Here is a 12,210-nt window from a genome sequence, read left to right on the forward strand (position 1 = left end):
TCGATAGGCACGTCGATAGGAATAATCGAAACTCGCCGCATATCAGATTTTGGCGCGCCAAAAGCAGCTGTTGTTTTTTGCATTGGCTTTCAGAAATTTTGCAATTTTTCTAAACAAATAAGTAATGCCCTGTGCCATGGACTTGCCCTGCACGCCCGATGAACTGGCCGCCCAGCACAGGGACAGCGCTGGCCTCAAGGAGCTGCTCAAGGACCCCAGTCGCTGGCACTCCATTCCCCTGCTGAACTACACGCCGCTGCACAAGCTGAAGGATCAGACTCTGGTGCGGTTCCGGGGCATGATCCAGGACATGATGGACCCGGAGATCTACCTAGAGCGCTACGAGGTCAAGTCCCCCGATAGCAGCAAGCGCCTGCAGGACGGAAAGTACAGGGACTGCTTGAAACTGGCCACCGGCGAGGAGATCGACTACCATGCCGAGGGCAACGTGCACGGCGAGAGGCGAACCATGTTTGTGATCTCCGTGCCGGGTCTGAACGAGTGGAGTACGGAGCACGAGAAGCAGTGCTGTCCACAGATCGAGCTGGTCCCTCTGGCTCAATCTCCCAGCTCGGCCAAGAAACGCACTCTGGAAGAACAGGACGCCATGGAGGTGGACGGAGCTGGCGATACAGCCGTCAAGCGGCCATGTATTAAAGATATGCAGACCGATGAGGAGCCGGTGGCTGCCTCTAACTCCTCTGTTCTCGCCTCCGAGTACCTGCTTAATTCGCCGCTGCCTGATCGTCCCAGCATGGCCTGTATGGTAAAGGTTTATGAGGAGTTCGACACCTACCAGCTCAACACCCTAGTCGACTTTGTGGGCTTTCTATCTGTGGACTCCTCGCTGGATTTCGCTACCCTGGACATAGGCGATTGTGAAAACTTAAGTGAACTGCAGGCAGCTCATCCATCGCCATTCCTCATCCCCCGACTCCATGCCTTTGGCGTCCAGATGCTGCCGCATGCCAATCCGCTCATGGACTTAAGCCTGCGCCAGCCAATTGAGGCAAGCGAAGAGGCGGAGCCATCCCAACTGGCTGTGCACAAGGATCTGCGCATGCTTCTTAAACTCTGCCTGTTTGACGACGATCTGGCTGCGGAGTATTTGCTATCGCACTTAATTTCATCAGTCTACAGCCGCTCCGAGATGCAGAGCATCGGCAAGTTTGCCCTAAACCTTTGTAATCTGCCCAAGGATTGTCAGGCGTACTCAACATCTCTTTACGATATTCTGAAGCTGCTACTACCGGCCAGCCATTACCTGCCCATGACCCTGGAGACGTTGAACACGGTTTCCTTTGCCCCAAAGTGAGTGGAATAATCGGGATTAGTTGATAGCATAAGACTTAAGATATGTATATTTGCAGGAAGGACTATGAAACCAATAAGCTGGTGTCCGGTGTGCTGCAGTTGGCACCCCACACGCATCTGGTGCTCGACGAGACACGCCTGCAGCAGGGTAAGCTGGAGGCCAATGGCGTTCATGCCGTCCAGCATTTGGCCCATCTGATCAACAACCAGGAGCTAAAGTGCGACTTCCAGTATTACCAAATAGACTACCATGCTAACATTCCGGTCCTCGTCCTCAGCGAAGGACGAAGTATGTTGCCGGTAAGAATTTCAGCAATTTGAGAACTCTAATATTGATATGAACTTCCACTTAAACTTAATATTATCCTTTATAGAGCGACTTCGTAATGCCCATCAATGCAGATGCAAAGGCAGTGGAACTCTTCGAAGAATCTCTAAAGGCAGCCCACCACTATCTACAACCGGCGCGTCTGCACCAGTTTCGCAAGTATTTAACCACAGCACGGATTAGCAGCTTTAACGTCAGCGAGGAGCACACAGAAATGATCCAGCAGTACTTTGTGGATATGCGCAAGGCTAATTCGAAAAGTAATGCCGATGATCTGCATGGATTGCTGGTCCTTTCGCGGCTTCTGGGCATTGCCCAGGGAAAAGATACATTAGACAAAGAAACATGGCAGCTGGCTACCGAGTTTGAGGCCAAGCGTCGCCAGCGACTTCAATCCCTACCGAAAGCTGCTCTAACGCGCAACTAAATGTCTCTTATTTTATTGAGTTTACGTTCTATATTTGCATTACTTTAAGCTGTCAACAAATAAATATTTTCTGAAAAACAATACATATTCCCTCCCCATTAACAGGTGCAATTTCTCTATCCAGCTTTTTAAACATGCAACTCGCTTCAAAACCCAAAAGGATCTTTAATTGTGGCACATTTGTATACTTATCATTTAAAATTAATTGGCTTTTTGATAACCTTGAAGAAGGTATACAAGTCTTAGTAATCTATCTAACTTATTTCATAATAGATTTTGTAAAAATTTGTATCTTTGCCTTAGTAAGTTCTTTATTTTAAAACACTTCCATTAAAAAGTATCATGACTCTATGTCCACTACAACTTCATGGCTCAAATGTTCGAAACGACCTTCGATCAACTGGCTGGCGAGGCAATCTCCGCACAGATTTAGGTGACAATAGCAGCTGTTGCAACGCCATTGCGTCCTGGTCACAGACGCCTCTTCGCATTCGGTACACTTGGCTGCCAGCAGATCGGGCTCGTAGCCATTCTCGATCTGCTGTTTCTCATCCTGAATGGCAGTTAGAAGCTTAAGACGCAGTTCCTGCTTGCGCTTGGCCTCCGCAGCCAGATCGGCATCCACGTAGTCGGGCTCAGTCTTGGTTTGTGAAGATGCTGGCATAAGGAGCATTTCGTTAGCAGGCGATAAGACCCGCAGGTCATCTAATGTGCAGTCATCCTCCGGCATTTGCATCGATATATTCTGGGCAGGAAAGAATGTTGATCTACGTAAATGGACCTTCGGCTTGCTCAGGCCCGCACGACGATGCTTGGGTATTCGACCGGGCACCGGCATGCCGGCATCGTGCAGCTTTTGGAAATACTTTTGGACGCGGCTAAACACCTGCTGGGCCGTTCGGTTGCCCAAGGCCTTGGCTATCTTGCCGAATCTTCGCATTTCCACTTCCTCGGGCGGATACTGGATGAGCAGCTGCTCCAAGCGGCGCTGTTCCTCATTGGTCCACAGGCGATTGAAGTTCTCCGACCGGCCTTGGCTCCTGTCCTTAATCTCTTCGGGCTGATGTGTCCATGAAGCCGCTTCCGCTGGTGTCTCATTTGGGACACTTCCTTCGTCATTGGCGATCAAAGTTGGCAACTCCGGCAGCACAGCTGTGGTGATGCAGTTGTCCGATATCAAAGGCTCGTTGTTCTGCAGTTTGTGCAGCATCAATTGCGGGTTATCCAAGTAGACCTTTCTGGTGGCTTCCAGCTCATCGATCTGCTGATGGACCCGAATCCTTTGAGCCTGCAGCACGGCCATGGTGCGCAACAAGTTGGCATAGGACTGGTTGCCCCGAAGGGCCAGGTGCTCGGTCTCAAAGTGGAAAACATCCTCATCCTCCGGAGATGAACCTTCTATTGGTTCCGGCTCCATTATTAAATAAATTCCGTACCGTACAAATGATAAATACGTTTAAGTTTGTTTACAAATAAGGCGGGATTGTCAACACATGTTGGGCATGGGCGTAGCGTAGAGTAGGGAATGCAAATTTCAAAACAAAAATAAAATTATTTATTTAGAATTTAAATCTAAATTTTAGATATTACTAATACACATTGACAGTATCCGTGGGACACATAGTAATCAAAAAAGATTAAAATATATTTATGAATAAATATAAATATATATATTTGGTATGTTGAGAGGCCGAAGCCCCTTACAAATTATTTAGACGACGCCCCTTTGTTAGAGATGGAACCGCAATGCTAATTACAAAGTTATCGAAATTTGGCAACCAATCGATCTTGGATCGTTATCAGCTGTTATCTACTGAAAGGAAAGAAGATACGTAACTTTTATTTACAAGTTGCAGCCATGAAAGTTCCACCAATTCGCCCACTTCTTTGGCTGACAACAAAGGTGAATTCACGAGAAAATATGCCCTATGAAGTTCAGCCTAATCCCTTGCAAATTAACAGCGCACGGCGGTCACAAGCACAGGCAACCAGGTCCGAATTGTGGAGGTGGGTCCAAGGGATGGTCTCCAGAACGAACCCAAACTGCTACCGGCAGCCACCAAAATCGAGCTGATCAATCAATTGTCCGAAACGGGACTACGGACCATAGAGGCCACCAGTTTCGTGAGCGCCAAATGGGTGCCCCAGATGGGCGACAATGCGGAGGTGCTGAAAGGTATCCGCAAGGTGGCTGGCATGAGCTATCCGGTGCTTACGCCCAATCTAAAGGGTTTCGAGAGTGCCCTGGAGGCGGGAGCCGAGGAGGTGGCTGTCTTTGGAGCCGCATCGGATGCGTTTTCCCTCAAGAACGTCAATTGCACGGCAGCAGAGGCCATTGAACGCTTTAAGCCTGTGCTGAAGGCTGCCGAAAAGCATGGAGTTCGTGTCCGGGGCTATGTATCCACCGTCGTCGGCTGCCCGTACGAGGGAGCCGTTGCGCCGAAAGCCGTGGTCAAAGTGGTGGAAGCCCTGCATCAAATGGGTTGCTACGAAATCTCCCTTGGCGATACCATCGGAGTTGGCACTCCAGGCTCAATGCGCCGAATGCTGGACGAGGTCACCAAGGCTGTTCCGGCCAAGAATCTGGCCGTGCATTGCCATGACACTTACGGCCAGGCGCTGAGCAACATACTGGTCTCCCTGGACTACGGCATTCGGGTGGTGGACTCCTCGGTTTCTGGCCTGGGCGGATGCCCCTATGCCAAGGGAGCATCTGGCAACGCAGCCACAGAGGATGTAGTCTACTTGCTACACGGCATGGGTCTTGATACAGGCGTCAGCCTGGACAAACTCATTCAAGTGGGTCGCTACATTTGCAACGAACTGGGCAGGCAGTCCGAGTCCAAGGTCAATCGTGCCTGGAAAGGTCCTCAGCCGCGAACCCAGTGATATTGGTCCTTAATCTTGATACCTCTAACGAAACGAAAACGAAGGCATTTACTAGCACTAGTTATACAATACATTTATTATTATTGTTGCAATATTAAAAGAGAGTGATTATTCTTAAGGGACTTAAAATTTCTGGGCATCTCTTATCGTATACAAGGACACGTCCCCTGAGGCGAGCGACAAATCAGCAAGGCTGTGATTGGCGCGGCGTGGGATGTGCGATGAGGACGGGTTGCGGGTGGCCTCGCCAGGCATTTTCATTTTGCCATCGTGACGCAGGACAGTCGGCTCCACAGCCGAGTTAAGATATTTCTGGATCTGGGGAACCTTGGGCATGGGCACAGGAGTACGTTCATCCACCACCTGTCGATAGAAAGATATTTATATTACAAATAAGGGAAAGTTCGATCAATAAAATTACAGAGAATACGAAACATTAAATTGTTATTTAAAATCAATTATGCAGAAATAGGCCCCAAAAATTATGATAAAACTTACATGCTTTATCTCCGAGGATATGTAAGCCTTTTTGGGAAGCAGATTAGCGGTCGAATCGATGCCCTTAATCCCTTGCCCCTCCACTCCAACCGCCGTGGATGTTCCGGGCTTTGCGGTGAAAAGCGACTTCGGCTGACACAAGCGGGATTCCTGCTCCAGCTCACTGATGGCCAGGGTAGTTAACATATCTGTACTGGTTGGACGGAAAGTACTCATAAGTGGAGCAGTGCCAGACTTCTGGGTGTACGTGCGAATAGGACTGACAATATTGGCGTAGGGCTGCTTTATCTGCTGTTGACGACGTTGTGGAATGCCAGAGTTTGCACTAAAGAACTTCTTCCTGGTCCATTCCATGCTAAGGTCGATCTTGGGCGGCTGTCTTCCCTTGCTGGGCGAAGCTACAACTGTCTGCGGCTTGTTTGAGGCGCGCAGTGGTAATGATGGCTGCAAAAAAGCTGTAGCCGGCGTTTGCTTCGGTGAAATCACAAACGTTTTCTGTTTGGCAAGAACTGGGCTTTCAGATTTCGCACCGTCGTTGGCTGAAGCTCCACCGGCCATATACTCCATGCCCTTTTGCATCATGTATTGCATTTCCTCCATGGTATCATTAAAATGCATTGAGTTTTCTTTGTTCTCAAGACTCTCTTCCGCTTGATCCGGTTCAGTTACATCTTTGACGTGCACTGATGACACTCGAGATGTGTCTTCTAGTTTTACTTCTGATACGAGCTGCACGTCCTCATCTTCAGAGGAGGACAATTCGATTATTGTATCCTCTACATCATCTAACTGCTCCTCCTCCTCCTCTTCCTCCTGCTCTTTTTCCTCCTCCTTTGAAAGCGATGCCAGCTCCCGTAGACTGCCGTGAAGATCGCTTAGTAGCTCCAGCTCTTCTCCCTTGGACATTCCTGGAGGCTTGGCCTTGGCAATTGCGGCGTAGAACAGATCATCGACGTTCAAAAGGGTTCCACTTAGAGAACTATCCGTGGCTGTATCGTAACAACTGGAGGCATTTGTCTTCAGTGTGCGAGCACTTTGAAAGCTTACATGAGAAGACACATCCGATTCCAGCTCATTGTCCTCGATGATGGTCGAGGGGCGGAGCAGGCCCACCATTTTGACAGGGGAGACCCTTGCCTTGTGCTCCAGACCAGACCCAGAGGCAGTTTCGTCGAGCACGGCCAGAGTGTTGTCCCAGAAACGCGACGGCGCTTCAACGTCCTCCAGCTGCGTGCACTCCACACCCTTGACGGGACTCTCGTTCTCCAGTAGATCGTCTTCGGTGCCCACCGCCTCGAGCATGCGACGCAGTGCATCGATCTCCTTTTGATCATCGGTGCTGCGATCCTTTGCCATGGACATCATCTGGCTTCGGTCCTCGCTGTGCAGGTACTGGAACAGAGTGCTGTCCGGATCGGAGCCTGTCTTGTCGCACATTCGTTCGAAGGCACTAAAGCTATCATCGCCACCGCATAAGTGATCCATGGAGGCCCCCTCGTACATGGTATCGTCGCTAAGACTGATGGTCTTATGGGTGACGGGATTGGCAGGTGGAACTTTCTTCGCTCTGGCCTCCAGTGGCCTTCTGAGATCCTCATCGATCTCCAGACTGTAGCGCATATCTTTCGATTCATCCATTTTTACAGGTTTTTTCGGCAATCTGAAAGTTGGAACTGTAGTCTTCTCAAATAACACTAATATTTTCTCTATATTCGAGCTATTTTTCTATATCATTTTTGACATGCAGGCATTCAAAAAGGGTGTCTATGCAAAATCAAATGGTTGGCTATGGCTATGGAATCGAACACTAGTGCAACACTATCCAAGGAAAGGGGTTTGAATGTCGTATTTACCGCTCTGCCATGAGAAACTGACGCAGTTTCTGACGCCATTCCTCAGTGTTTTGGAATTTCTTAAGGCCCGACATAGCGTTCTTTGTATGGCATCAAACTCAGATCGCGTGTGTGTGCGTGTGTCCTGGGCGTACGACTCCAGTCAAAATGTTTGTTTATTCGCGAATTGCCTATAGTTTAAAGCGTTTAGAGTTGGGTTCAGTTAATCACCTACCTTGTGGCGATAATTTCGACGCCGCAATCTATTATGTGTATAACGTTCGATCAATTTTTCACAACACGCTCATTTGCTAGCGATCGACGCGCCTTGACAGACGTTTCTTTCAAAAGCCGAATTAGTGGGACCATATTTAAGACACCTTTCACCTTGGGGTATTCCTTAAATATTGGAGATAAAAGAATGTACATTACACTGCAAAAATGGAATTAAATAAATCAAAAAGCAAAAAATCAAATAATTTAAAACGAAAATGAAAAATGTGTTTCGAATGGGCTTTCTTCATGTACAATAACTGGATGGAAAAATGTAGGACACCTTTTACTTTTGAGTGGGGTACCCGACCTTTGAAAGAATAGAATTTTAAAAAACAATAATCAAAATACAAAAAGATTTTCGAATGGAAATATCTCATAAACAATAGACAGATAGAAATAAGCCCCTTGTTAACGGCTTTTGAATTGGAGTCGTGAGATGAGTGGTAAGACTATTGCAATATTTTTACACCATTATTAAACAAATCCAAAACTATATTATTTAATATTGTATATCAAATACGGAACTTAAGTGTGTTTAACTATTAGATTTAAAAAAATATAAATAATATACATAAATTAAAAAGAACGAATACCTTTTATAAATTGTAAGCTGAAAGTGGAGTTGAAAGTATTCTTTGGGAAATCAGGAATTATTTATTACCTGCCCTAAGGAGCTAACAATTGTCAACAAATTTTAAGAATTTAACATCTAAAAAATATAATTATAAAACGTGTTCTTCCCCTACTAACTACATGTATTACTAAAATTAAATTTAATAAATTGTTAACTAATATTTGCAGTATATTTTGAAAGTCCAAAAGGCCATCTGCGGTCACACTAGAGCCTATGCAACTAGAAATGCCGGTGAGGTAAAAGATAACAAACAGAGTGCGTTCGGGGAAAGTACTTACATTAAGTTAAAAATTTGAAGTAGGGCGACAGCACAAAATGAACGCACTTCGTCACACGATATCCCTGGTATCGCTGGGCACCTTCCAACTGGTCCGCCGGACGAGGGGCCATCATGTTGGGGGCTTTCTCCTCGGCACCGGACTGGGCCTGGCCAGCTTTTCGGCGGTCACGTACGCACATTCCGCCGAGGCGGTCAACCCAAAGGTCAAGGGGGTGCAGCTGGACACCTCGCGGTTCATGGCCGAGCCCATCACGGACTCCAAGGCTCTGCTGGCGGACAAGGAAAACATGCGACATCGCATGGAGCTGCTGATCATGGAGATCCAGGCGGAGTTCTGCCGCGCCCTGGAGGCGGAGGAGAACTGCGGCCAAAAGTTCAAGGTGGACCGTTGGGAGCGGCCTGAGGGCGGAGGCGGCATCACGTGCGTCCTGCAGGATGGCGATGTCTTCGAGAAGGCGGGCGTGAATATCTCCGTGGTCACCGGCTCCCTGCCCCCGGCTGCAGTGCAGCAGATGCGGGCGCGCGGCAAGAATCTGAAAGAGGGCGCCGCCCTGCCATTCTTCGCCAGCGGCGTGAGTGCCGTGATCCATCCGAGGAATCCCCATGTACCCACCATCCACTTCAACTATCGCTACTTCGAGGTGGAGACGGCCAAGGGTGAGAAGCAGTGGTGGTTTGGCGGCGGTACCGACCTGACGCCTTATTACCTCTGCGAAAAGGACGCCTGCCACTTTCACCAGACGCTGAAGTCCGCCTGCGACGAGCACGATGCCACCTACTATCCGCGCTTCAAGAAGTGGTGCGACGACTACTTCCGCATCAAGCATCGCAACGAGAGCCGCGGCATTGGCGGCATCTTCTTCGACGACATCGACTCGCCCAACCAGGAGTCGGCCTTCAACTTTGTGGCCAGCTGCGCCCGTGCTGTGATCCCCTCGTACATGCCTCTGGTGCGGAAGCACAAGAACCAGGAGTATGGCAACAACGAACGCCAGTGGCAGCTGCTGCGCCGCGGACGCTACGTGGAGTTCAACCTGATCTACGATCGTGGCACCAAGTTCGGCCTATACACGCCCGGAGCCCGGTACGAGAGCATCCTGATGTCCCTGCCCCTGCACGCCCGCTGGGAGTACATGCACGAGCCCAAGTCCAAGACCGAGGAGGGCAAGCTGATGAAGGTCCTGAAGAACCCCAAGGATTGGGTCTAAGACAGGGTTCTGTTTTTAATTATTCTTAAGCGGGAATCGGTGCCTTTCACACTCTTTTTAAACCTTCATGTGTACATATTATAATCGTTGTTGCAAATAAACGACAAAATGTTAATGTTTCGTTAAGATTACATAACTATTTATTCATAATTGAACATTTTACCTAAAGTATAAATTGGCGTTAACAAATAAAATAAACCAGAAAGTTAATATTATATTTTATTTCTAATTAAAAATGTAGTTACCTCCTGAATACTTTAAAAACATGACTAATTTAAATTGGTTTATGGTGAAAATGATAAGATTTTGTACTTGCTATCAGCACTCAAGCGGTTCCTCATGCAACAGCTGCATTGTTTTGTACTTATGTATGTATTATATGGGAGCTTTATCCGCCAAGTAAAGGGATCCCACATCTTGCATTCTAATCATAACTTTTGCTATACATGGTAGATGATGTGTGCATACTTTCCGGATAAAATGTTTGTTAATATACAATTTTTAAAATTAAATGGAGCATACCATGTCATGTTGGCTTTAAGAAAATATACATAAGCATACCACAAAATAGTAGGGGGTACCAATAACTAAAAGTAGCTAAAAAAAATATTTTTTTAATTATCTGCAATATAATATTTTCAAAATTAGTTTGAATTACTAAAAGGGATGGATGAAAAATGTGTCTTCCATTAATTTTTATGTTTCCATAATATTTTTTCTTAATTTAGATTGAAGGGTTAAAAGTTCTGTAGTATGTATACCATAATGTTTTGTACACAACTGTACTTGAAAAAACCTAACCCCATCATGGTATACATACACAATCATCATGTAGGTCTTAGCGGTTTCAAACATACATGGCGTGGCACGAGCTATCAGTTTTGAGGTTATAGTTACCTCTATGCACTTTTCCCCTAGAAGGTTCCACAAAATGACGTCACTTACACTATTCGAACATTGAGGTTATGTTTTCCCAGACTCTGCAGATTCGCCGGTGTACATACGATGTACATTTCCCGCAAATTCGGTGAGCCCCGCTGTGTATGTATACCAATTTGCACGCACACACGCGCATTCAACCCAGTCCTGTTCGCACACACGCGTGCACTGCACACGAAAGTGCGTTCGTGTGTGTGCGAAAGAGGGACACATAAAGCGGGAAATTCGCGCCGGCTTTTCAGGGTAGCAAACAAAATATAAAAAGACGCCGATCAACCAGGCCAGGAAAACCACTCAAGATATAGTTTATAAAATGCTTTATTTACCATTTTCTTGTCTGCAATAGTTCTTCTTTGTGGTCGTCTCGCACACAGACAAAATCTACAGTTGTACTAAACGCACTCTTGTTTCAATTGATGCTTACTGCCTGGTTTTTGTTTTCTTGTTGGTTTCATCTTTATATTGTGTATTGTTGTTGATTCTTTTTGTGTGTTTTTTGTTTTGTTAGTTATAAAGGGTGGAGTAACTAGCTTATCTAAGTAATTTTAAAGAGCGCCGCCGGTCTGCTGTTGGTAAACCTCGATGGTGTCGCCCTCCTCCATCTCCAGCGAGGTCGGGGTGTCGTTCTCGTTGATGGGCTGTCCGTCGAAGCGGAAGCGCACCACCTGCATGGAGAGTCCGGCCCGGTCGCAGTAGGCGTTCATCAGCTTCCGCAAGGGTGTGTGCTTCTTGATTTTGAACTGGACCACGGCGTTATCCTGGCCGAGCACCTTCAGGTTGATGTGTTCAGTTTCGCCGCCTTTCTTTTCGTCAGACATGTTGTTTTTTTTTTCGTCGTTTCTCGTCGCTGCTGCTGCTGAGTAGTAAAAGAGGTTTTTTTTGCGGTGCGTCGAATGCCGGGCGTGCTGTACGAGAAACGAGACAAAAATGCCGCAAATTAACACGTGAAAACTGGTGAACTATACGCGTAGAGTCGTCACAAAGCTGTGGGGCAGACCACGGACGCGATTTGTTGCGAAAATTTACCTGATTTTCTCGGGGCTTGATCCTCGCCAATGGCTGAAATTTTCCACAAGCGGCTTCCTTTTGCTTTCTGCTACAGCTACACGCCAAAAAAACTAGAGCTGGCACGAAAATCGATGTAAGCGCGATACTATCGATGTTTCCTGAAGAAACAGCGACATCGATATTTCTACGCACTCATCGATTTTTTTTGCTGTTTTCGCAGTCACGGTATTTGAAATAATTAAGAATGCTTTTAGTTATCTACTTAAAGAACGCGCCCAAAATGTGTCTTCTAAATATAAGAAATTTTAATCAAAACAGTTCTATTATAATTTGGCTATACCAGCTGAATAAAATAAATGGGTGCGTTCACCAGGACAACAGTCACTGATCAGTAACGGATTACTAAGACACCGCCATTAAAAATCACTTGACTAGCGAAAAATGAAATTATTAGTAAGTTTTCTCACTATTTTCTGATAGTAACCGACAATAGAAGAGTGATTGCTTAAAATTCAATAAATTCAAGATGTCTGACCCGAGTATTAGACATTTATCTTCCATAAGAAATATATGTGCT

General features: G+C 46.6%; 6 protein-coding genes across 7 annotated transcripts; 3 read left to right on the forward strand and 3 right to left on the reverse strand.

Annotated features, from left to right (window-relative positions):
- Positions 1-35: 35 nt before the first annotated feature.
- Positions 36-2,138, forward strand: LOC119546329 (mini-chromosome maintenance complex-binding protein). The gene is made up of 3 exons (XM_037852529.1): positions 36-1,311; positions 1,371-1,614; positions 1,689-2,138. Exons 1-3 carry the CDS (start codon positions 125-127, stop codon positions 2,067-2,069), a joined length of 1,812 nt encoding a protein of 603 aa, XP_037708457.1. The 5' UTR covers positions 36-124; the 3' UTR covers positions 2,070-2,138.
- Positions 2,139-2,188: 50 nt separating this feature from the next.
- On the reverse strand, positions 2,189-3,530 carry LOC119546330 (ZZ-type zinc finger-containing protein 3). Its single transcript, XM_037852530.1, has one exon. It carries the CDS (start codon positions 3,484-3,486, stop codon positions 2,410-2,412), a length of 1,077 nt encoding a protein of 358 aa, XP_037708458.1. The 5' UTR covers positions 3,487-3,530; the 3' UTR covers positions 2,189-2,409.
- A 325-nt stretch (positions 3,531-3,855) lies between these two features.
- On the forward strand, positions 3,856-5,076 carry LOC119547799 (hydroxymethylglutaryl-CoA lyase, mitochondrial). The gene is made up of 2 exons (XM_037854816.1): positions 3,856-3,972; positions 4,032-5,076. Exons 1-2 carry the CDS (start codon positions 3,928-3,930, stop codon positions 4,956-4,958), a joined length of 972 nt encoding a protein of 323 aa, XP_037710744.1. The 5' UTR covers positions 3,856-3,927; the 3' UTR covers positions 4,959-5,076.
- On the reverse strand, positions 5,050-7,654 carry LOC119547798 (histone H3.v1). 2 transcript variants are annotated; one of them, XM_037854815.1, is made up of 3 exons: positions 7,524-7,654; positions 5,457-7,116; positions 5,050-5,321 (listed from the first exon to the last, which is right to left on the reverse strand). In XM_037854815.1, exons 2-3 carry the CDS (start codon positions 7,092-7,094, stop codon positions 5,082-5,084), a joined length of 1,878 nt encoding a protein of 625 aa, XP_037710743.1. In that variant the 5' UTR covers positions 7,095-7,116; positions 7,524-7,654; the 3' UTR covers positions 5,050-5,081. The 2 variants fall into 2 exon arrangements, with proteins under 2 accessions (XP_037710743.1, XP_037710742.1); XM_037854814.1 differs by having other exon boundaries at positions 7,310-7,607.
- A 754-nt stretch (positions 7,655-8,408) lies between these two features.
- Positions 8,409-9,817, forward strand: LOC119548344 (oxygen-dependent coproporphyrinogen-III oxidase). Its single transcript, XM_037855551.1, has one exon. The coding sequence runs from the start codon at positions 8,514-8,516 to the stop codon at positions 9,684-9,686; it is 1,173 nt and encodes a 390-aa protein (XP_037711479.1). The 5' UTR covers positions 8,409-8,513; the 3' UTR covers positions 9,687-9,817.
- Positions 9,818-10,939: 1,122 nt separating this feature from the next.
- On the reverse strand, positions 10,940-11,777 carry LOC119546787 (small ubiquitin-related modifier 3). The gene is made up of 2 exons (XM_037853344.1): positions 11,652-11,777; positions 10,940-11,530 (listed from the first exon to the last, which is right to left on the reverse strand). The coding sequence occupies exon 2, from the start codon at positions 11,441-11,443 to the stop codon at positions 11,171-11,173; it is 273 nt and encodes a 90-aa protein (XP_037709272.1). The 5' UTR covers positions 11,444-11,530; positions 11,652-11,777; the 3' UTR covers positions 10,940-11,170.
- Between the last annotated feature and the right edge of the window lie 433 nt (positions 11,778-12,210).

The sequence above is a fragment of the Drosophila subpulchrella genome, chromosome 2L (genome assembly GCF_014743375.2).
Source record: "Drosophila subpulchrella strain 33 F10 #4 breed RU33 chromosome 2L, RU_Dsub_v1.1 Primary Assembly, whole genome shotgun sequence".
NCBI classification, from domain to species: Eukaryota; Metazoa; Arthropoda; class Insecta; order Diptera; family Drosophilidae; genus Drosophila; species Drosophila subpulchrella.

What these genes read in the sequence shown, in the direction of transcription:
- LOC119546329 (XM_037852529.1), top strand. Translation starts at nt 125, where the DNA reads ATGCCCTGTGCCATGGACTTGCCCTGCACGCCCGATGAACTGGCCGCC. An exon ending in ACGGTTTCCTTTGCCCCAAA is followed by an intron (nt 1,312 to 1,370) that starts GTGAGTGGAATA and finishes GTATATTTGCAG; the next exon opens with GAAGGACTATGAAACCAATA. An exon ending in AAGGACGAAGTATGTTGCCG is followed by an intron (nt 1,615 to 1,688) that starts GTAAGAATTTCA and finishes TATCCTTTATAG; the next exon opens with AGCGACTTCGTAATGCCCAT.
- LOC119546330 (XM_037852530.1), bottom strand. Translation starts at nt 3,486, where the DNA reads ATGGAGCCGGAACCAATAGAAGGTTCATCTCCGGAGGATGAGGATGTT.
- LOC119547799 (XM_037854816.1), top strand. Translation starts at nt 3,928, where the DNA reads ATGAAAGTTCCACCAATTCGCCCACTTCTTTGGCTGACAACAAAG. An exon ending in TTCTTTGGCTGACAACAAAG is followed by an intron (nt 3,973 to 4,031) that starts GTGAATTCACGA and finishes GCAAATTAACAG; the next exon opens with CGCACGGCGGTCACAAGCAC.
- LOC119547798 (XM_037854814.1), bottom strand. Translation starts at nt 7,383, where the DNA reads ATGTCGGGCCTTAAGAAATTCCAAAACACTGAGGAATGGCGTCAGAAA. An exon ending in CAGTTTCTCATGGCAGAGCG is followed by an intron (nt 7,117 to 7,309) that starts GTAAATACGACA and finishes TCCAACTTTCAG; the next exon opens with ATTGCCGAAAAAACCTGTAA. An exon ending in TATCCTCGGAGATAAAGCAT is followed by an intron (nt 5,322 to 5,456) that starts GTAAGTTTTATC and finishes TTCTATCGACAG; the next exon opens with GTGGTGGATGAACGTACTCC.
- LOC119548344 (XM_037855551.1), top strand. Translation starts at nt 8,514, where the DNA reads ATGAACGCACTTCGTCACACGATATCCCTGGTATCGCTGGGCACCTTC.
- LOC119546787 (XM_037853344.1), bottom strand. Translation starts at nt 11,443, where the DNA reads ATGTCTGACGAAAAGAAAGGCGGCGAAACTGAACACATCAACCTGAAG.